Genomic DNA, 22806 nt, shown 5'->3' with positions numbered 1-22806 from the left:
CCAAAGAGAACAGCACAAATGTTACTGAACTCACAGTACTTCCCACAGTGGGTATATACACAACCACTCAGTGATCACTTAGCAAAAAGAGCCCAACTATGAGCAATGTGTATAAACAGATACATAAACATACTACCAATGTGGTAAGGACACTTACAAGATATAAGTAATGGCGCTGGCTTCCCACTCGCCCCAACGCGCGTTTCGCTTCTTCGTCAGGAGGCGTGTCTAATGGCTAGGTGGGTGGGTATTAAATATACTGGACGGCCAATCACAAGTTAGCAACATATGCACGTCACCAATTTATCATGCAATCCAACCCCATTACGTATCACTGCTTCCTGTCTTCATGGCGCATGTGCCGCTGGCGTCACACTCCCTAGAAGGAGACCACGGATGGGCGGACCCGGACCAGAAGCGGCGGCGCGTCGTCAAGACGACCGCGCAAGCGCACCACTTTCCCATTGTCCGCCCATCAGAGGTCGGAGCCCGAACAAGCCGGACATGCGCAGTCCACTCCATGGACACGTTGAAGACTCTTGCGAGACATTTTAAAGTTCACCATAAATCCGACTCAAGCAAGCTGATTGTTAAAGCTATTGACCAGGTATCTTTGGGCCCTAGAGGGGGGGACATATTTAAAAGTTTATCCCAAATAGAAAGTAAGTGGATATACCGTTTACATTCCATTACCCCCTTTGGGCTAAATGAAAGTGTCGGGTTCAGTTCCTTTTTATAGTATTATATGTGGGTCTTGTGTGTAGTTGGGTTGTATGTTTCTTTTCTATTCTTTCATTTTATTTTGTTTTAATATTTTATGTATTTGGTTAAACGGGCAATATAAATATTCAGCTATATGTATTACAGCACATGCCACTTTCTGATCAGTGTGTGTAATTGTTTAATATTTGTACTTATATTTGGTTAAATGGGCACTAGTGCAATATGGCTCCTGCTTTGGATAGCAGTCACCCTTGTGTGTAATTTTTATCCTTGTATTTTTGTATTCAATAAAAGTGTTTATTTTTGGGCAATTTATACTTATTCTTGTTGTTTATGGACCATGACAAGATAGCCAACTTTGGTTGGCAAAAGGTATATACTGTTGGTACAGAAGGTACACAAGTTTGGTTAGGGCACAAATCTTTCACACTCTGTCATCCTGCCAGTGTACTCTGCCTTGAGGTGACATAAAGTATAGTGCAAAATTGTCCCTCATTACTGAAACCGTCACAGAACTTCTAGTGGTAATGTCATGGTAATCTTGCAAGGTGGTTTCTTCAGAGGTGTCCTCAATGGAAATGGGTTCCTTGCAGATAACAAAATTGTGGAGTACCACGCAAGCTTTGATCACCTCGTCCACAGTTTCTGTCTTGAGGTTGATCGCAGTCAATAGGACCCACCATTTGGCTGTCAGAATACCAAAGGTACATTCAACCATTCTTCTTGCTCTTGTGAGGCGGTAATTAAAAATGCGTTTTGGTCTTGTCAATCCTCTGCTAGATTACGGTTTCAAAAGGTGTTCTGACAGCTGGAAGGCTTCATCCCCTACACAGACAAATGGCATAGGTGGACCAGATGTTTGCGGCAGCGGTCTAGGTGGTGGGAACTGGAAGGTGTTTCCATACAGTTTAAGCCCCATGGCAGACAGTTTGAAAACTTGAGAGTCATTGGAGCGGCCATAGGCCCCAATATCAACCGCAATAAATTTGTATTCCGCGTCAGCGATGGCCATGAGGACAATTGAAAAATATTTCTTGTAATTGAAATATTCCGATCCCGATCCGGCTGGCTTTACAATGCGGATATGTTTCCCGTCCACAGCGCCCAAGCAGTTGGGAAACTGACATATCTGTTGAAACTTGTCAGCAATTTCAATCCACCTCTCTGTTGTGGGCTCTGGTAAAAACTCTTCAGCTAAGGAGTCCCACAGTGCACGGCATGTGTACTTCACAATTCCAGATATGGTGGAAATCCTGAGTCTGTACTGGAAATGCAGTGACGAAAGGGATTCTCCAGTTGCAAGAAATCTGTGGGGGATTAAAAAACAATAAATAGTTTTAAATCACAGCATTACATACCAAAACTCAGCTATAACACTTGGAGATACAAACTACCACCAACAAGATTGCAGTGAAAGTGTGCTCTGATGCGAGCATATCCAATAAATGTGGCTTACCTTAAAGTCACCATCAGACGCTCTGCGGGTGAAACAGAGAAGCGGCAATAGGTGTCCGATTTTCTTATGAGGTGTGCAATGCGCTCCACCAAGTAATCAAAATTCTCCATTTTCATCCGAACATATCCAAAAAAATTTATCCGGGTTTCGTCGAAGGTCCATGCAGAGTGTAGAATAGACCCCACGCGTCATTCTCTTGGCTGTGATGGGGTGGATCCACAAACGTCATCTACGATGCCTGATACGCTGCTGTCTCGCTCTCTCCTTCTCCAGAACAATCACCCTCAAACGATTCGCCTCCGCTATAAAATCCGCCAAATTCTTCAAAATATTTCCAATGACAACATCCATCTTCGCCAGTAACTTGCTCTTCTCTTCAACCTGCACTTTCTCCTCTACAACCTGTCAAAGAAGGGCTGTAGGAACATGCTATATATAGTTTTCCAGTAGCCAATCCCGTTCGGAAGGCCACAAGGGTCAATTTTAAAAACCGGATCCGGCGTAATCCGTCGAAAAACGGATAGAAAAACGGATGAACCGGATGAGACGGATCCGGTTTTGTCTGTCAAGAACAAGACGGATCCGGCAGAAAACCGGATCCGGCACATCAGGTTTTACAAAATATTTGCCGGATCCGGCATTCCGGCACGACGCCGGATCGCGCCTGACGCCGAAAACCTGATGTGTGAAAGTAGCCTTAGCTGTGTGATTTGTGACTGCTAGACAGCTTGAATACATGTGAGGAATGCCTGTTTGTTAGGAAATTCCCACATGTATTCAACTTGTCTAGCAGCCGCAGGCCTGAGCAGGGATCAGGGTTAAATAACCCCCTGATGCTGAAAGAACTAATCAGGTGTTGAATACCTACCAATCATCTCCAGATAACCACTCTGTGCTAACTTGCACAGCAGAATCCCCATCCCTGTCTCGCATCCCCACATATCCTACTATTCCAGAATGCAACGCTCCAAAAGATTGTAACAGTTTCCTGTGCACATGGTAGCTCCGCCTCCAGGATCAGGACCATGACGGCGCTTGTTACCAGAGTAGGGTAGCACCAGACCCGAACCACTCCCAGGTGGGCGCACAGAACCACAAGTCCTAACAGACACAAGTAAAACATCCGATACGAGATCTCTAAAAGTTTTCCAGTTTCACTAAATAAATGTTATCCTTGTATGTTGTAATACAGTGGGTATGGAAAGTATTCAGGCCCCTTTAAATTTTTTCACTCTTTGCTTTATTGCAGCCATTTGGTAAATTCAAAAAAGTTCTTTTTAGGTTTTCATTAATGTACACTCTGCACCCCATCTTGACTGAAAAAATAAATTTTTTTCAAATTTATTAAAAAAGAAAAACTAAAATATCACACAAAACCTTTGCTCAAACACTCATATTTAAGTCACTTGCTGTCCATTTCCTTGTGATCCTCCATGAGATGGTTCTACTCATTCATTGGAGTCCAGCTGTGATTAATTAAACTGATAGGACCTGATTTGTAAAGGCACACTGTGACGACTCCTGGAGTGGACCCTCTGGGTCGTGACACCAACCCTCCCAGGGCGAGCTGACCTAGTGAAGACCACCCCCTATACAGGGAGTGTCAGGGGCAAGCCCCAGGGGGTGAGGCACCGCGACTGCTAGCACCAGGTGGCCGGCTCACAGGAGACACGAGTGGGTGAGTATGTCTGCAGGAATGTGTAAAGCGTTGACACGGGAACACATGGTATACAGAGACTTCGTCCGGGTGTGAGTGAAGCAGGATGCGTGCAAAGCGCACGTCAGAGCACTGAGTCAGGCAGCAGGTGTGCCAGGAGGTGTAACAGAGTACAGGAGCAGGGTGTGTGCCAGAGGGCACAACTGAGCATAAGACAGAGCGCAGGATTGGTACATGTGCCAGGAGGCACAACAGAGTAAGAGACTGAGTACAGGATCAGAGCATGTGCCAGGAGGCACAACTGAGTATAAGACAGAGCACGGAATCAGAGTGTGTGCCAGGAGGCACAACTGAGTATAAGACAGAGCACCGAATCAGAGTGTGTGCCAGGAGGCACAACTGAGTATAAGACAGAGCACGGAATCAGAGTGTGTGCAAGGAGGCACAACTGAGTATAAGACAGACCACGGAATCAGAGTGTGTGCCAGGAGGCACAACTGAGGATGAGACAGAGTACAGGGTAAGAGCGTATGCCAGGAGGCACAACCGAGTATGAGACAGAGTACAGGGTCAGAGCATGTGCCAGGAGGCACAACCGAGTACGAGACAGAGCACAGGGTCAGAGCGTGTGCCAGGAGGCACAACCAAGTACGAGACAGAGCACAGGGTCAGAGCGTGTTCCAGGAGGCACAACCAAGTACAAAGCAGAGGACCTGAATACAGCGCACAGCCAGGCAGGGACACGGCAGACCAAGCCAGGAAGCACAACAATAATCAGGCACCTCCCCTAGGGGGAGGTCGTCTGATATAGCACATGACTACTACTGGTTCCGGGTCAGGTCCTCCATTACCATAGAGAGGGCCGAGCCCTATACAGCACTGACAGGAGCGCGCAAGCGCAAACGTGACATGTAGGAGGAGACCCGGGGACGAGAGCTGCGCGTGCGCACCCGACGGGACCCCCGGAGTGACCGTGGCTCCGGAAGAGATGACGTCGGGACCGAGGTCCCGCCCCCAGGTGAGCACGGTGTGACACACACACCTGTCTATATACGACCTCACAGCTCACAGTGCATGTCAGACCAAATGAGAATCATGAGGTTAAAGGAACTGGCCAAGGAGCTCAAAGACAGAATTGTGGCAAGGCACGCATCTGGCCAAGGTTACAAAATAATTTCTACAGTACTCAAGGTTCCTTAGAGCACAGTGGCCTCCATAATCCTTAAATAGAAGTTTGGGACCACCAGAAGTCTTCCTAGACCTGGCTGCAATCGTGGGAGAAGAGCCTTGGTGAGAGAGATGAAGAACCCAAAGATCACTGTGGCTGAGCTCCAGAGATGCAGTAGGGAGATGGGAGAAAGTTCCACAAAGTCAACTATCACTGCAGCCCTCCACCAGTCAGGTCTTTATGGCAGAGTGGCCCGACAAAAGCCTCTCCTCAGTGCAAGACATATGAAAGCCTGCATAGAGTTTGCTAAAAATCACATGAAGGGCTCCAAGACTATGAGAAATAACATTCTCTAGTCTGATGAGACGAAAATAGACGAAGATAGAACTTTTTGGTGATAATTCTAAGCGGTATGTGTGGAGAAAACCAGGCACTGCTCATCACCTGCCTAATACAATCCCAACATTGAAACATGGTGGTAGCAGCATCATGTTATGGGGGTGTTTTTCAGCTGCAGGGACAGGACGACTGGTTGCAAATGAAGGAAACATGAATGCTGCCAAGTACAGAGATATCCTAGATGAAAACCTCTCCCAGAGTGCTCTGGACCTCAGACTTGGTCGAAGGTTCACTTTCCAACAAGACAATGACTCTAAGCACACAGCTAAAATAACAGAGGAGTGGCTTCAGAACAATTCAGTGACCATTCTTGACTGGCCCAGCCAGGGCCCTGACCTAAGACCAATTGAGCATCTCTGGAGAGACCTGAAAAAGGCTGTCCACCAATTTTCACCATCCAACCTGACGGAATTGGAGAGGCTCTGCAAGGAAGAATGGCAGAGGATCCCCCAAATCCAGGTGTGAAAAACTTGTTGCACCATTCCCAAGAACACTCATGGCTGTATTAGCTAAAAAGGGAGCTTATACTCAATACTGAACAAAGGGTCTGAATACTTATGACCATGTGATATTTCAGTTTTTCTAATTTAATAAATTTGCAAAAATTTCTACATTTTGTTTTTTTCAGTCAACATGGGATGCAGAGTGTACATTAATGAGAAAAAAAAATAACTTTTTTGAATTTACCAAATGGCTGCAATGAAACAAAGAGTGAAAAATTTAAAAGAGTTTGAATACTTTCTGTACCCACTGTATTAAACATTGTTTTTAATATACTACCTGTATAAATTCCATATCGTTTTCAAAATCAATGCTGCTGTCATTGAATAAAGATATTCATTTTTGCTACCAATCTCTCCTTGTCATATGATGGACACTCAGGCGCACAGCCTGTTATATAGAAACAAAGAAAAAGGAGTCTATATCCACCTATAAAATTCCATTATTACTGTATATATTGATACTCACAAAACAATGTAAAATCCATTGACAAAGATTACTAGACAAGAGTTACACAACCGCATATATGACAAATGCATTACAAAGAGACCAAGGTGCAACTGATTGCAGGGTCGCTAACAGCAAACATAATTAGCATATCTATAGCAAGTGCCATTGTTTCCCAGAGACCCCATAGGCTACTGAATAGCTTAAGTGAAATAATCCTCCAATGAGGTGTGAATTAAATACAAGTGTCCTGTTACCAGTCCTCAGGTCATAACCTCCATGTCATTGCTCACCCATTTGCTGTCAGGAACGCCACACACTGCACCCCTATGCGCATTTCGCGTGGGCTTCTTCCGGGGGCTGCTGCAGTGTCTACTGTCCAAAGGTCCTCATCTTATAGGCCACTAACAGGTGTCTGATCGTGTGTTAATGAGTGGCGCATGTTTTCGGGTTCGTGAGCCGGACGTGACGTCACACACAGCGCCAAGGAGATCGCGCGCATCACATGGTAACCCTGGTAATGTGACTGACACGCGCGCATCATCCGGTGGCGCCGGTGGGACGCCTCCAGCCCAGTGTCACCGCAGACATGCGCACTAGCGATCCAGATCTTCAATACACACATCACTGTAGGATATATCACAGCATATAAGTGGGTGATTTAAATAGGCAAAATATCTCATTCTATTGAAAAATATATACCGCACACCACATATAAAATAAAGACACCCAACGGTACCAATATTTAGGTATTATTACACAGTGCAATCTATAAAGTGACAGTGCCTTAGAAAACAAAATAATAATAATAATAATAATAATAATAATAACATATATGCATTATTAATAAAATATACACATGTATACATATATTGCACACGTATATAATATAATATCGTATAAATACATAATATAAAAAGTGCATGACATAGAAAATGCCAATGAGGCATCAATATATAAAAGTGACAATAACTACGTCAACAGCATAAAATATGCTAAAAAACATCATTCTCCAACAGCAATATAGTGAAAATATTATATATATATTCTTCTTGGGACAGACGGAAATGCCTTTACGGATCCATAGAATCTTCCTCCCCACCACTTGGGTATGTGGCACTATAAAGTATGATGAGGACAACGGAGTCTCCAAGTGAAAAACAAAACTACAAATACAAAGACAAAAGACACCAATTAATCTAAAAACTCATAAAAAAGGGGAGAAACTTAATTGTTCATTTAACCCCGCCTGTGATAGTGTGTTTAAAGAGTTAATCCATTTGCATTCCCTCTGAAAGAGGGAGCGCATGGCATCCCCACCACGAATCCCCACCCTGACCCGATCAATTCCCCTAATTCTAAGGGTCGCCGGATTCGATCCATGTTTAAGACGAAAATGTCTCGCAATCGGTTTCAGAGCTTCCACGTCATCTTCCCCATGAGACGCCTCAATGTCTCTCATGTGCTCTTGTCCGCACTCGCAAATCGCGAGAAGTTAATCCTACATATATTAAGTTACAACCACAGGTGGCATAATATATAACATGCGTAGTAGTGCATGTAATATATTCATTGATGTTATATTTAGTTAAGCCATCTGATGAAGAGAATGACATGGATCGCTCATGGTTTCTACACGCCAGACATGCACCACAAGGAAAGAAACCCTTCCTTCTGTCTACAATCCCAAAAAGGGAAGACGGTTTATTGACATAGTGGCTTTTCACCAGCATGTCTCTTAGGTTTCTGTTCCCTCTTGCAGTCATCAAAGGAGAAGATGATAGACAGTCCTTCAAAACAGGATCCGTCAAAAGTATCGGCCAGTGTTTATTGAGTATCCCTCGCATGGTCTCCCATTGCTGATTGAACACAGATATATACCGTGTCTGACCACTGTCTTTTTTCTTGGTCTGTGCATTTGTCCTAAGCAATTCACCCAGCCATAGTATGTGTATCGAAACAACTGTATGATCATCACATGACCACAACAAAATTTTATTCGCAATAAAAGGTCCAATTCAATGACAGCAAGTAAAGAAGGGGGCTGGGGAAGGGCACAGCCTAGGGGAAGCCCCCCATGACTGCTATGGGCGGGAAGTTTGAACTAGTGTTGTGCCAGTTTGAAATGGTTGGCCGGGACGGGGGCCGGGGGAGGGGTTTAAGGTGGGGGCAGCCTGTATTAGGGAAAAAGTGTGGGAAAAACCGCACTCACCAGCCAGGAGCAGAGGAGAGAAGTCCTACCTGAATCGATGGACGACGAGCAGCAACTTTTCGCCAGGCTGCAGGATGTGGCCAGGTCCAGGAGGGGAGGATGGCTACAGACCCAGCTTTCCTCCCTCCTCAGCGCCGCGGAGCAGGGAACCAGCTGGCGTGGAAGGAGGACCCGTCCCCCCGAAAGGCTGTCACCGGAGGTGTCAGCCCGCAGCAGGCGGCGGCTGCGGAGCCCCTCCAGGGACCCTGCGGGCGGCGCAACAGATGGGGCTGCATCCCCTCCCTGCGCCCGTCCCGGCAGGAATCCGCCCAGCCGGCCGGTCAGAGCGGGCGGCAAGCGTGGGGGAGCTGGACAGGAACAGCAGGCCGGACCGGAAGTGACGTCGCGGGCAGGAGCCGAAGAGTCGCGCAGCAGGGAGGAGAGTGAAGGCCGCGGCAGGCCCTCACAGCGGCGAGGCCGACGCCGGCCGGCGCCGGGCAACACAGCGGCGGGAGGCAGGATCGAGGGCGCCCCCGGGGATGAGGACCGCTCGGGGGCGTCTGCCAGCCAGGGCGCCAGACGTGGCGCGGCGGGCAGGAGGGGGCGTTGCGGCAGCGCCCTGCCTGGCTCCACCGTCAGCAGAAGGACCGGAGGTGAGGCGGGCGGGAGGGTGCCGGATGCTGCCGCCCTGCCTTCCCCCATTGCAGTCCATAGCGTGAGTGCGGCGGTCGGGGGGGGGCAGCACGAGGACGCCCTGCCCGGTCCCAGCAGCATGTGGAGCCCCGACCGATCGGCGGACAGGAGGGGGCTCAGCGGGGACGCCCTGCCTGGTCCCAGCAGCACGTGGAGCCCGGACCGGTCGACGGGCGGGAGGCGACTTAGCGTGGTCGCCCTGCCTGGCCCCTATCCAGCAGACGAGGCATCAGGCACCTGGGGGCATTTATCCGGGAGTCGCCCGGAGGGTGCTACGGACCGGCCAGTCGGGCATGGGTCCAGGGACTGTCACGGGTCCCGCTCAAGGGGGAGTTCTCGGGAGCGGCGGGTATCGCATGCTCGGGTCCCCCCTGGTGACGAGGAGGCCAGGGGCGCGGGCCTGGAGCAGCGGTGCCTGCATCAGGATCTTCGAGGACGTCAGGATTCCGGATTTCCAGCTGGCGGGGACACAGCACCCGCGCAGCTATGTGAGTATGGCTCCATGTCGTGTTTGTCGCCCGCAGGGGCTGTATTGCAGGATGATGGGGGCAGGCAGGGAGATGGTAGGGAGCGGATGGGGCGTAGTGGGCCTAGCGGGGCTGAGGTGCCGGGGCTAAGGGACATTTTGGCGAACATGTCGCAAATATTGAGGAGACTGGAGGGGGGGTTATTGGGGAGGCAGCTCCGTCCCCAGCGGGGGCATGGATAGTGAGTCGCGGTTCGGGCACAGAGTCGGGTGGTGACGTGTTACGCGCGGTAGAATGCGATGAAGGAGCTGCGGCAGGAGTATCTGTTTCAGTGCAGACGGAAACGGATAAGGGGGATAGGATAAAACTGGACGATAGGGCTAAGGGAGAGGTTTATGTGTGCTTTGAGGGGCCGCTGGGGGCCCATTTAAAGAAAGAAGTGAAGGAGAAGATTTGGCGGGACGAGTATGTGGAGATATTTTCATTGCTGCCGTTGGAAAAGTTTAACCTGGATAAGGGGAAGAAGGACGATAGTAAAAAAGAGGAGGAAGAAAAGAGGAGGTGGCGTCTGATCCCGCAGACTTTTGTGAATTGGATGCAGGCATTCGCTATTTTGGCTAGTGTCATAGGGGAGAAGTCTCCGGATAATTGTTCTGGCCTTTTTTGTTATTTAGATGCTATCGGGGAGGCGCATCGTATTTATGGGGGCCAGGCGTGGCTGCGATACGACGAGCAGTTTAGGCAGAGGAAGGCGGTACGGCCGGAGATAAAGTGGGATCAAAAGGATATCGGGCTGTGGCTGAAGGTGATGGCCCCAGTGAGGTATGGGCAGTCCTTTCACGGGAGCGGGGGTAGCAGCAGTCAGCAAGCAGGTCAGGGTAGCAGTGCTCAGGCAACCCAGGGAGGAAGAGAGAAGTCGGGAGCGTGCTGGCAATTTAATGACGGGCAGTGCAAGTACGGGGCGGGCTGCAAGTTCAAGCACGTGTGCTCCCACTGCAACGGTAGCTCACACGGCGCTTCCAAATGTTTTAAGAAAGGGAAAGGAAAGCCAAATGTGGGTGCCGGTCAAGGGGGAGAGCCCGGTGAGGGTTCAAGAGATGGCCCCCTTTCTAAGTAGGTACCCGGCTCGGGCAGAGGCCAGCGTGCTTTTGAATGGTTTTGTTGACGGTTTCAGGATTCCACCTCCTGGCCATGTGGTTCCTTTTTCTGTTAAAAATTTGCGGTCGGCAATAATGCATGCGGAGGTAGTAGATGAGAAGTTAAAAAAGGAAGTGGATTTGGGCAGGATGGCCGGTCCGTTCCCCACGGCTCCTGTTGCGGGCGTGATTGTTTCCCCGTTGGGGGTTGTGCCTAAGAGGGAGCCGAATAAGTTTCGTTTGATTCAGCATTTGTCTTATCCAAAAGGCTTGTCAGTTAATGACGGTATCGATAGGGAGTTGTGTTCTGTGGAGTATACCTCTTGATACGGCGGTTAAGTGGGTGCGACGTTATGGGTCAGGGGCTTTGTTGGCAAAGACAGACATTGAGTCCGCTTTTCGGTTACTACCGGTTCATGCAGATAGTATCCCGCTGCTGGGATGTTTTTGGAGGGGGAATTTCTATCTCGATAGGTGTTTGCTGATGGGTTGCGCAATTTCTTGTTCCTTGTTTGAGACGTTTAGCACTTTTCTGGAGTGGGTGGTAAGGGATGTTACAGGAATGCAGTCGATCATTCATTATCTGGATGATTTTCTTTTTATTGGCCCCCCGGATTCGCCATTGTGTAGGAACGCGTTGGCAGGCATGGTTTGGGTGGCGGAGCATTTTGGGGTGCCGCTGGCATCTGAGAAGACGGAAGGCCCTAAGGCTGTTATAAGTTTTTTGGGCATAGTTGTCGATTCGGAGAGGATGGAGTGTCGGTTACCAGAGGACAAGTTGGCATTGTTGAAACAGGAGGTAGACAGGATTTCGAAGTTGCGCAAAGTGACCCTCAAGGAATTACAATCCCTATTGGGGAGATTGAACTTTGCCTGCAGGATCATGCCTATGGGTCGAATTTTTTCTCGTCGTTTGGCTAGCGCGACGGCGGGAGTGAAGGCTCCGCACCATTACGTTCGCTTGACGAAGGAGCATAGGGACGATTTGATGGTTTGGCAGCGGTTTTTGCGGAATTACAATGGGCGGTCGCTGATGCAGGAGAAGACATTGAGCAATTTTGATTTTGAAATATTTACGGATGCAGCAGGCGGCTTTGGTTACGGCGCCTACTGTAAGGGTAGGTGGAGTGTGGGGCGGTGGCCTCAGGCGTGGAAGTTGTTGGGCCTTACCAAAAACGTGGCACTATTGGAGCTGTTTCCTATCGTGGTAGCTGTTTTGGTGTGGGGTCCCATGTTCGAAAATAGGAGAGTGCGCTTTCATTGCGACAACGCGAGTGTTGTAGCGGTCATTAACAGTTTGTCGGCCTCCTCTCCCCCCGTAGTTAGATTGGTTAGGGTTTTGGTTCTTCGCTGTCTGGATTTGAACGCAGGGATTTCTGCAGTGCATGTGCCCGGGGTTACGAATTCAATAGCAGACTCTTTGTCTCGTTTTCAGTGGGGCCGTTTTCGAGATTTGGCGCCAGGAGCGGATGCCACGGGCGTGGAATGCCCTTCCTTTCTGTGGAAGGTGATTACGGAAGAGCAGGAAGACTGATTCGGGAATCCTTATCGCAGCAGACATGGTCGGCCTACGATTCTTCGTGGCGAGTATGGCAGAGTTGGTTGGCAGAGTGGGGTGGGGTCGAAAGTGATGAGGATAGGATGTTGGCGGTATTGTTTTTAATTGGGAAGGCAGCTGACAGCGGTTGGTCTGCTGCTAAGGTAAACAAGTTTGTAGCGGGTTTAGCTTTCGGTTTCAAGTTGCAAGGGGTGGGGGACGTTACGAAGAGCTTCTTAGTGAGTCAGGCGTTAAAAGGGTTTCGGAGGGGTAACAAAGCCGGGGACAAACGAAGGCCTATTTCGTTTAGTACGTTGGAAGGCTTAGGCAGAGTCCTTGGGGGTATTTGCACGTCAGTTTTTGAGTTGGCCCTGTTTCGGCTGGCTTTTTCTTTGGCCTTTTTTGGGGCAATGCGCATTGGCGAGGTGGTGTCAGGCAGCAGGGTTTCGGCGGGAGGGGTGTTGGCAGAAGATGTGGAATTTTGGGCGGGGGGCATTGTTTTTTGGATTCGGCGTTCAAAAACTGATCAACAGGGTAGGGGCAGACGGGTAGTTTTGGGGCGAGTTGATGGGGCATTAATGTGCCCTAGTGGCTGTTTGGAAGCATATTGGGGCGTATGGGCGGGTAGGACGGGTCCTCTCTTGTGCCATGCGGACGGCACCTATTTGTCTCGGTTCCAGTTCATTGCGGTTTTGAAGAAGGGATTGGTAGAGTTGGGCCTTCCCCAGGACATGTATGGGTCTCATTCATTTAGAATTGGTGCTGCGACCGAAGCGGACAGCCTTGGGTTGGGGGCTGATGCGATTAGGAGAATTGGCAGGTGGCAGTCAGATCGGTATTTACTGTATGTTCGGCGTTAGCTGCGTGGTTTGCATGTCCTCGATGTGTTTTTCCTATATTCTGTTGTGTTTTTTCCAGGTGGCGACCCCTTTCTTGCATGGATATTCGGACACTCTTACGTTTATTGGGGTGCGCTACGAGCCGACGCGAGGCCAGATGGTAGGCAATTGGGCTTTGGGAGGGAGCAGGTGCTGGTCCGTTGGTTGGGTTTCCGAGGAATGGTATGGAGCAGGGTGCTCCTGGAGTTAACCAAGTCCGCTCGCTTGGATAGAACCCCCGACATTATTGTTTTCCATGTGGGGGGCAATGATTTAGGGGTCAGGCCGGTGAGAGAATTAATTAGGGACATACGTTCCGATTTTTTGAGGTTGTGGACATCGTTCCCGAACGTGGTGACGGTATGGTCAGATGTGGTACCCAGACAGAGGTGGAGGCAAGCGAGATCGTTGAAAGGGATTAACAGGGCAAGGGTGAAATTGAATCGCGCGGTGTCGGCGTTTGTGTCCAGGAATGGGGGCATTAGTGTTCGTCACTTTGAATTGGAGACAGGTGCCGGTAATTTTTGGTTGGCCGATGGGGTTCATTTAAATTCTATTGGTATTGATTTATGGGCACTGTCAATACAGGAGGGGATCGAGAGGGCCTTGGTGGTTTTGGGGCACTCACGAGCCTGAGGTGGTCAGGGCTGTTCGTGGTTGGCGGGGGGTGGGGTTCTTGGAGTTGACGGTGATTGGTCGGGGAAGGATTCGGAAGTAACATTCCCGACAGTTTAAAATGGTATGGGGGATCTGGCTTTTGGGTATGGGCTCTGGACGGGGTTTTACCTCGGGAGCTATGGTGGTTGGTCTCCCAGACGGGGAGTTACGGTGCCCTCGAGCTGGGCTGGACGGCTGGGGGTAACATGGTGGAAATAAGTTTATAGCCAGATCTTTCTAGCTCCAAGAACCCTCCCCTCATAATTTTGAATTATTTAATGTTTATTGTTAATGTTTGTTAATAAAATTGGCCGCTGTGGCCAAAATTATCCAAAGAATTTAAATTGTACCGTGTCTTATTCTCAGGAGAAAGGAAAGAGGGGGATGATAGGAGGCGGTGAGGTATCGAGGAGAAGGTAAAACTGAAGTCGCCATATGCGGTCAAGAAGGGGGCTGGGGAAGGGCACAGCCTAGGGGAAGCCCCCCATGACTGCTATGGGCGGGAAGTTTGAACTAGTGTTGTGCCAGTTTGAAATGGTTGGCCGGGACGGGGGCCGGGGGAGGGGTTTAAGGTGGGGGCAGCCTGTATTAGGGAAAAAGTGCGGGAAAAACCGCACTCACCAGCCAGGAGCAGAGGAGAGAAGTCCCACCCACCCTCCCTGTTTTGGGTAGCATGTTGGGGGCTGCTAGGGGATGTTCGTTTTAAAAAAAAAAAAAAAAGGTGATCGGTGTATAAATTCTTGTCAGGGTCTATACGAGGCGTCGTTGTTGCTGTTGTCACAGTGGCTGTGGGGCGGGGGGTGGGGTTCTTGGAGTTGACGGTGATTGGTCGGGGAAGGATTCGGAAGTAACATTCCCGACAGTTTAAAATGGTATGGGGGATCTGGCTTTTGGGTATGGGCTCTGGACGGGGTTTTACCTCGGGAGCTATGGTGGTTGGTCTCCCAGAAGGGGAGTTACGGTGCCCTCGAGCTGGGCTGGACGGCTGGGGGTAACATGGTGGAAATAAGTTTATAGCCAGATCTTTCTAGCTCCAAGAACCCTCCCCTCATAATTTTGAATTATTTAATGTTTATTGTTAATGTTTGTTAATAAAATTGGCCGCTGTGGCCAAAATTATCCAAAGAATTTAAATTGTACCATGTCTTATTCTCAGGAGAAAGGAAAGAGGGGGATGATAGGAGGCGGTGAGGTATCGAGGAGAAGGTAAAACTGAAGTCGCCATATGCGGTCAAGATCTTGAAAATCATGAGTGGTACAGAAAATACATTACAACATTTTGACTGTAAAAAGTAATAATTTTTTTTTACTTGTCATTACATCTCAAATCTTTAGAAGGCTAGGCTGCCTTATAAATTGTGTGAGTGTATGTGTGCATCTACGATCCTCCACACTGACTATTCCTTGGTCTTCAAAGCTGAGAAATACAAGTACTGTATATGTATTTGTATGCTAGAGAATTGGGTCAATTATGCTAATGTAACTCGGATCAAACTCCGTCTTGTGTCAAGTATCATCTGAGTGTGATCTGATTCTCTTGCATAAGAAAATCAGATCACAGGTGTGGAGAAGATGGAGAACTTACTTTCTCCATCTTCTCCATTGTCTTTGTGTCTATAGTAATTGAAATGCATTCGGATGTCATAGACTTGTATGGGTGCACAAGATCTGATTATTGGATGCACTCGCAGCATACTGTGATTGTTTTCACATGCCGAAAAATCATGAGAAAAAAAAAAATTGCAGCTCTGCCCCATAATATAACATTGGTGTTTGTTCTATCCGATAAAACACCGGATAGCTCTCGGCCATGTTAACGCTAGTGTGAGTGAGTCCTAAGTGGTGTATCAATGCTGAGAAATACAGGTACATTCATTCATCATGCAGTACCATCAGGGAGGCATCTGGTTGGCTCCAAGTTTATTCTGCAACAGGGCAATGATGCCAAACATACAGCCAATGTGATTAAGAACCATTTTCAACATCAAGAAGATCAAGGAGCCCTCAAAATGATTTGTCTTCACTGATCCCTGATCTCAGCAGTATTGAGTTTGTCAAGGATTACATGAAGAGACTGAGTTGTGCAAGCCTATATCTACAGAAGTTCTGCGGTTAGTTCTTCAAAGTGTTTGGGAAAGCCTGCCTTCTGAGTTTCTTCAAAAAATGTACAAGTGTACCTAGGAGAATTGATGCTGCTTTGAAGGCAAAGGGTGGTCACACTAAATATTGGTTTGATTTAAATTTCTCTTTTGTTCATTTACTTTGCATTTTCTACATTTATAAGAATATTGACATTGACCTTTGTATTGTTGAAAGCATTCTTACTTGCAACATGTGTGTGGGTTAAATTGGAAATACAGCTGAAAAAACATAAATTATTTCAGAACATTTATTTCCTATCATTAATCCATAGAAGCATGCTTCAAACTAGCAAAGTGGTTGTTCGCATGGCAGATTGCATTGTTTATGTATAAATATCATCACTGTCTGCAGCACATTTCTCTCTGGATGTGCGGACAGATGAAGCACTTCCAGCCAATGCTCCTTCTGTGAGATCTGGTTTCTCTGACATTTGTAGCTTACAGGCCATGATATCACCATTCATTACAGAGTGCTCTAAGAGCTACTGGCCAAGTCCTGCTTCCTCCATCCAGGGCTGTTCATGATTGACAAGTTAATTTCTGTTCAAAGCACAAACAGGAAACCTCCATACTCTGTGCATGAACTGAAAGTAACAGGAAGAAAGAAGCGGGAGGTCATATATCCATGAATAGAGCAAAATTCTGCATGCATGTAAATTAAAAAGATGTAATAAGCTGTGTTTACAGAAAACTTCCTGAAAACTATCTACCCCAATCTGTGGTTGCCCTTTTTCTTTAAGAAAAAAATGAGCAGAACTTGTGTTTTTTTTTTTTTTTTAGAAAAATCACCATTATCAGATATGCTGATAAGTGTCCATAACACCACCCTAAAGGACCCAACTCCCCATCAAATGGGTCAAATGGGTCAAATGGGTCAAATATGGGTCAAAACTTCTGGGTCATGGGAATCAAAAATGTTAATTAGATCCAACCACCCTCTGCAGCACTGTTTTTAAAGAGACCCTTTCAGAGGGAATGTCCATGTTAAACTAAAGGTATGAGCAGAATGGCTCTGTCATAATGATTTTATACATTCCTTTAGTGTAAAAATCTGCATCCTGGTTTTCGCTAAATCGACATCATAAATTTTGGTTTCCTCATCCCTGGCGGGACTGGTGGTAGGGTCTTTGGCTCTGCTGCCTCTGTTATATTAAATATCTTCATATTTTAAATTTTTGGGTGGTGCCACCCTAACTGTGAGCGGCTCTGTTGCAGATTCATCATAGCTCCAAGATCTCATTCTACACATGTGCTACCTCAAGCTTCATTTTCCTGAAGACCGCTGGAGCTTGATCTGCACATGCACTGGCTCCATTTTCATGAAGACCAACACCAGCTGAATCGGCAAGAGCGCTGCCCATAGCTAGAATGGCGCCAACTTAAAAATTTTAATTACCAAGATAATCAATACAACTGAGGCAACAGAGGGACCATGGCTATACAATACAGAAAGCTTTATTCATTTCTGTAACCATCCAATGTATTGCAGGTTATAAAGTGCAGGGCTGCTATTGCTTGGAGTGCACATCAGCCACTCACCATTGAAGAAGTTGAGGTGCAGCCACCAAAAGCCAATGAAGTTCGGATAAAGGTAATATATGTAGTTTCTGTAAAGCTATAGTGAGACCCTTTTTTCACTTGATAAGAACATTCTGTTTGCTGCTACCAGCTCTGTAATTAAAGTGGCAATCCCTCATTTGGAAGAGAAACTCAAAAGATGTCTGCAGGGTCATTACACACAGCAACATTACAATGCTAATAACTCACCACAGACATGTATAATTACCATTTTATATTACATTGTTCCCTATCTGCTTCAGTCATAGACCTTGTGGTTAGGAGAAGGTTCCCATCTTACATTGCTGATGTCTCTTCTTCAGGCATTCTCCTCCCCTGCAGTCTCCACAGTTTTATGCATTTTGCTTTGTGCCCCCCTCTGCTGAGCTTCTCACATTAGCTACAGCGGGAACTTTGATACATGGATAGATAGCAACTGAATAAGTCATAAAATAGACTCCTATTGTTCTATCCATAAGATGTATCACAATGAATGTATTCATGTTATCATAATAGATGACACAAGGTCATAAGGCAGATACCTAATTTGCAATAATTATATAAAGGCCCCGTCTCACATAGCGAGATCTCTAGCGAGATCGCTGAGGCGTCACCGATTTTGTGACGCAACAGCGACCTCGCCAGCGATCTCTTTACGTGTGACACTTAGCAGCGACCAGGCCCCCGCTGCGATGTCGCTGATCGTACTCGAATGTCCTGGGACATTTTTTGATTGCTGGTGTCCCGATGGCCAGCGCGCATCGCTGTGTTTGACACCGATGAGCGACCTCTTTAGTGACTCAGAAATCAGGGACGCAGGCGGGAGTCGTCAGAATCACTGCTGTGTGACAAGGTCCCAACGACCGTCGAGGTCGTTATACGGATCGCTGGATCATTGCTACTTCGCTGGGTAAATCTGACTCTTTGACAGCTTACTTGCGACCATGTAGAGACATACCAGCGATCCTTAACAGGTCGTATCGATGTCGGGATCGCTGGTGCGTCGCTAAGTGTAACGGTACCCTAATTCCCATATATAACAGCATGCATTTAATGCTTATTTCAGGGTAATGTAGGTACTCATCTTTCAAAGTACCAGTATCATAATGTCCGGTGTAGAGTAGGACTATTCCTTCTGTACACTATACTCTTATTATGAGAAAACAATGTTACTATTTCAACATCGGAACCATTACATATTAAAGGATGAGCACAAATTATAATCAGAAGACTAAAGGTCCATTTATACTGAATAATAAATAATTATCATGGTAATTGTTCCGTCTAATCAAGCTGTTAATCTCCCGATGAATGAGCAAAACGCGCGTTTGTCTGGTCAAAGGATCTTTTTGTTTGCACAATAAATCATCATTCTCTGCAGTACATCGTCTTATATAACCAGGTTCTGCGCTTTGAGAACAATAGCTGCTTATATGTACCGAGTGATCTATTAGGCTCCTACAGAAAGTATTTGTTGTGGACCTCTGGTACAGTAATACCCAATGTGCTGTATACCACTGTAGAAATCATTGTGCAAAATGTACGAGGGTGCCGAGCATTTTACCCTCTGCAATGTAAAGGAAGAAACTTGCACAGATCATATATCTATAGCAAAGATTGACTTGCTGCGAATCTGAAACCCAAAGCTCCTGTTAGTTTACGCATATTTTGCAGCATGTGCATGAGACTTTTATAATCTGGATGCCTCTCTAAAACGCAGAGGATTTACAGCAAGCGAATATGTTTCCGACCATGGGAACTTAGGCTTAAAGATCGTTCACTGAGTATCTGAATTGAAGTCTGCCTGTGTAAACGGGCTATTACACGACTGCCAATCTCGCCAACAAGAACGCAGTCGTTTTACGTAGCCGATCGACCAGTGTAAATGGATGTCAGTTATAATAAAAACTCCATATGGCACAATATTAATTACAAAATGATTCACAAAAAATATACAAATGGAAACACATTAAACAGGGGAATGAATCAAACAATCAAATGAGTGCACTAAAAGTAAAACTTTCATTTGGGACACTTAAAACTCTGTGATTTCACACAATGTGTCCACTCCTCTTCCTCTCACACCTAGGTTACCCAACCTTGGGTTCCATTTACAAAGTTGAACACCCGAAACTTGTGATCCAAGGGAGTACAACTATGATATACAGTTGTGGCCAAAAGTATTGACACCCCTGCAATTTTGTCAGATAATACTCAGTTTCTTCCTGAAAATGATTGCAAACACAAATTCTTTGGTATTATCTACATTTAATTTGTCTTAAATGAAAAAACACAAAAAGAATTGTCCTAAAGCCAAATTGGATATAGTTCCACACCAAACATAAAAAAATGGTGACAAACGTATTAGCACTGTTCGAAAATTAATCAGATGTGATGCTTCTCTAATTTGTGTCATTAACAGCACCTGTAACTTACCTGTGGCACCTAACAGGTGTTGGCAATAGCTAAATCACACTTGCAGCCAGTTGACATGGATTAAAGTTGACTCAACCTCTGTCCTGTGTCCTTGTGTGTACCACATTGAGCATGGAGAAAAGAAAGAAGACCAAAGAACTGTCTGAGGACTTGAGAAACCAAATTGTGAGGAAGCATGAGCAATCTCAAGGCTACAAGTCCATCTCCAAAGACCTGAATGTTCCTGTGTCTACCGTGTGCAGTGTCATCAAGAAGTTTAAAGCACATGGCACTGTGGCTAACCTCCCTAGATGTGGACGGAAAAGAAAAATTGACAAGAGATTTCAACGCAAGATTGTGCAGATGTTGGATAAAGAACCTCGACTAACATCCAAACAAGTTCAAGCTGCCCTGCAGTCCGAGGGTACAACAGTGTCAACCCGTACTATCTGTCGGCGTCTGAATGAAAAGGGACTGTATGGTAGGAGACCCAGGAAGACCCCACTTCTTACCCCGAGACATAAAAAAGCCAGGCTGGAGTTTGCCAAAACTTACCTGAAAAAGCCTAAAACATTTTGGAAGAATGTTCTCTGGTCAGATGAGACAAAAGTAGAGCTTTTTGGGCAAAGGCATCAACACAGAGTTTACAGGAGAAAAAAGAGGCATTCAAAGAAAAAAAAAGGTCCCTGCAGTCAAACATGGCGGAGGTTCCCTGATGTTTTGAGGTTGCTTTGCTGCCTCTTGCACTGGACTGCTTGACCGTGTGCATGGCTATTTAAGTCTGAAGACAACCAACAAATTTTGCAGCATAATGTAGGGCCCAGTGTGAGAAAGCTGGGTCTCCCTCAGAGGTCATGGGTCTTCCAGCAGGACAATGACCCAAAACACACTTCAAAAAGCACTAGAAAATGGTTTGAGAGAAAGCACTGGAGACTTCTAAGGTGGCCAGCAATGAGTCCAGACCTGAATCTCATAGAACACCTGTGGAGAGATCTAAAAATGGCAGTTTGGTGAAGGCACCCTTCAAATATCAGGGACCTGGCGCAGTTTGCCAAAGAAAAATGGTCTAAAATTCCAGCAGAGCATTGTAAGAAACTCATTGATGGTTACCGGAAGCAGTTGGTCGCAGTTATTTTGGCTAAAGGTTGTGCAACCAATTATTAGGCTGAGGGTGCCAATACTTTTGTCTGGCCCATTTTTGGAGTTTTGTGTGAAATGATCAATGTTTTGCTTTTTGCTTCATTCTCTTTTGTGTTTTTTCATTTAAGACAAATTAAATGAAGATAATAATACCAAAGAATTTGTGATTGCAATCATTTTCAGGAAGAAACTGAGTATTATCTGTCAGAATTGCAGGGGTGTCAATACTTTTGGCCACAACTGTAGGACCCTCTTCATAATCGGCTATTTTACACCCATGGAACATAGGGCAGGGACACCTAGCCACACATCACTCCTGTAGTAGTATTGCAAACATTGAACTCTGCAATGAAAATCCTCCTTTATGTAGATTGCATGGTATATTGACACATTATTTTTGTGGAATCCAGAACAAAAATCTGCTCTGAAATTCTATGACAATTTTACCACTGAACAATAATACTACCTAAAAATTATTATTTGCTTCGTATGCAGATAGTTAGTTCAGGAATATGTCGGACAGACGATCACGCATTGCATGGAGATATGGAAAACATACATTTTCCAGTTATTCTTGGCCATGAAGGCGCTGGAGTGGTTGAAAGTGTTGGTGACCAAGTGACGGAACTAAAACCAGGTATGAATATGAATATATGTGTAAAAATTATTTGGGATTTACAGCACTCTTTCCTTACCTACTACATGGATCCATCACAAATTCATGTTTATATTACAAGGATTAATTGCAGATAAGTATTCTGTGTGATATTGTGTAATACATTGAACGTGAAAGGAGTTTTGCTACATATGTTGTGAAAAACTTGTAACTGAAGGTATGATGCAAATTCACATTGACATTTGCAGCTGGTCACAATTTTTAGATTTGCAAGGACATGACCTATTTGCAAAGGATATCATGAAATAAATTACCAATTTGTCAGACAAGGACATTAACAGGTTATTCAGGACTTAAAGTGATTGTTTTACAAATTTTAATTAATAGGAGCACATTAATAGCTGCGGTGACTATGGTGAGATCCCCGCTAGCACTCACGGTGCTAGCTGGGATCTCACTGCAGTTCAGCCGGCTGGGAACAGAGCCTCAGTGACCAGAGGTAACCTCTATGACTTCACCGGCGGTCACTGACGCTACATTCCCAGCAGCTCATGCACCAAGAGGTTCTCAGTCTGGACGGGTGCATCTTGGCACCGTCCAGGTTGAAAACTAATTATCCCCCAGACATGGATTACGGCATGGGACAGAACAACTGATAGGTGGGGGATATTGTTGTCTTTTTTCATTTTTGCTTTATTACAGGGGAAAAAGGGCTTTGATGGAATTAGACGTTAGATGAGTATAACTGTGTTTGTTATCTAATATATAAAGCTCAAAGTGTGTATGTGTGTATGTATGTGTGTATGTGTGTGTATGTTTGTATGTCCGGGATAGGCATCCGCACCGTCGCAGCTACAGCCACAAAATTTGGCACAGTCACACGTCTGGACCCCGAGAGCGTCCTAAGCTATGTTGTGAGGCGAAATTTTAACCCCGCGCGTTCCAATTCACCAAACAATTTTGCCCCTATCTACATACTGGGGGAAAAAGTGTGTGCGCGTCAAGCCCCGCCCCGCATTGTGATGTC

The 22806-nt window shown here is 46.3% G+C and overlaps 1 protein-coding gene across 2 annotated transcripts in view; it reads left to right on the top strand.

The window, feature by feature from the left end:
- The window catches only part of LOC141100839 (alcohol dehydrogenase 1-like), a 170069-nt gene that overhangs the window by 5046 nt on the left and 142217 nt on the right, over nt 1-22806 (top strand). For both annotated transcript variants that reach the window (XM_073589528.1, XM_073589536.1), the window contains exons 2-3: nt 17541-17642; nt 21659-21800. In XM_073589528.1, coding sequence (XP_073445629.1) covers nt 17541-17642; nt 21659-21800 — 244 coding nt within the window. The remainder of the gene's footprint in view (nt 1-17540; nt 17643-21658; nt 21801-22806) is intronic.

This window comes from Dendrobates tinctorius, unplaced genomic scaffold (genome assembly GCF_039654945.1).
Source record: "Dendrobates tinctorius isolate UK_male_01 unplaced genomic scaffold, ASM3965494v1 ptg000011l, whole genome shotgun sequence".
Classification (NCBI taxonomy): Eukaryota; Metazoa; Chordata; class Amphibia; order Anura; family Dendrobatidae; genus Dendrobates; species Dendrobates tinctorius.
The sequence above is the reverse complement of the archived record's forward strand: the minus strand, read 5'-3'. Positions and strand labels throughout refer to the sequence as shown.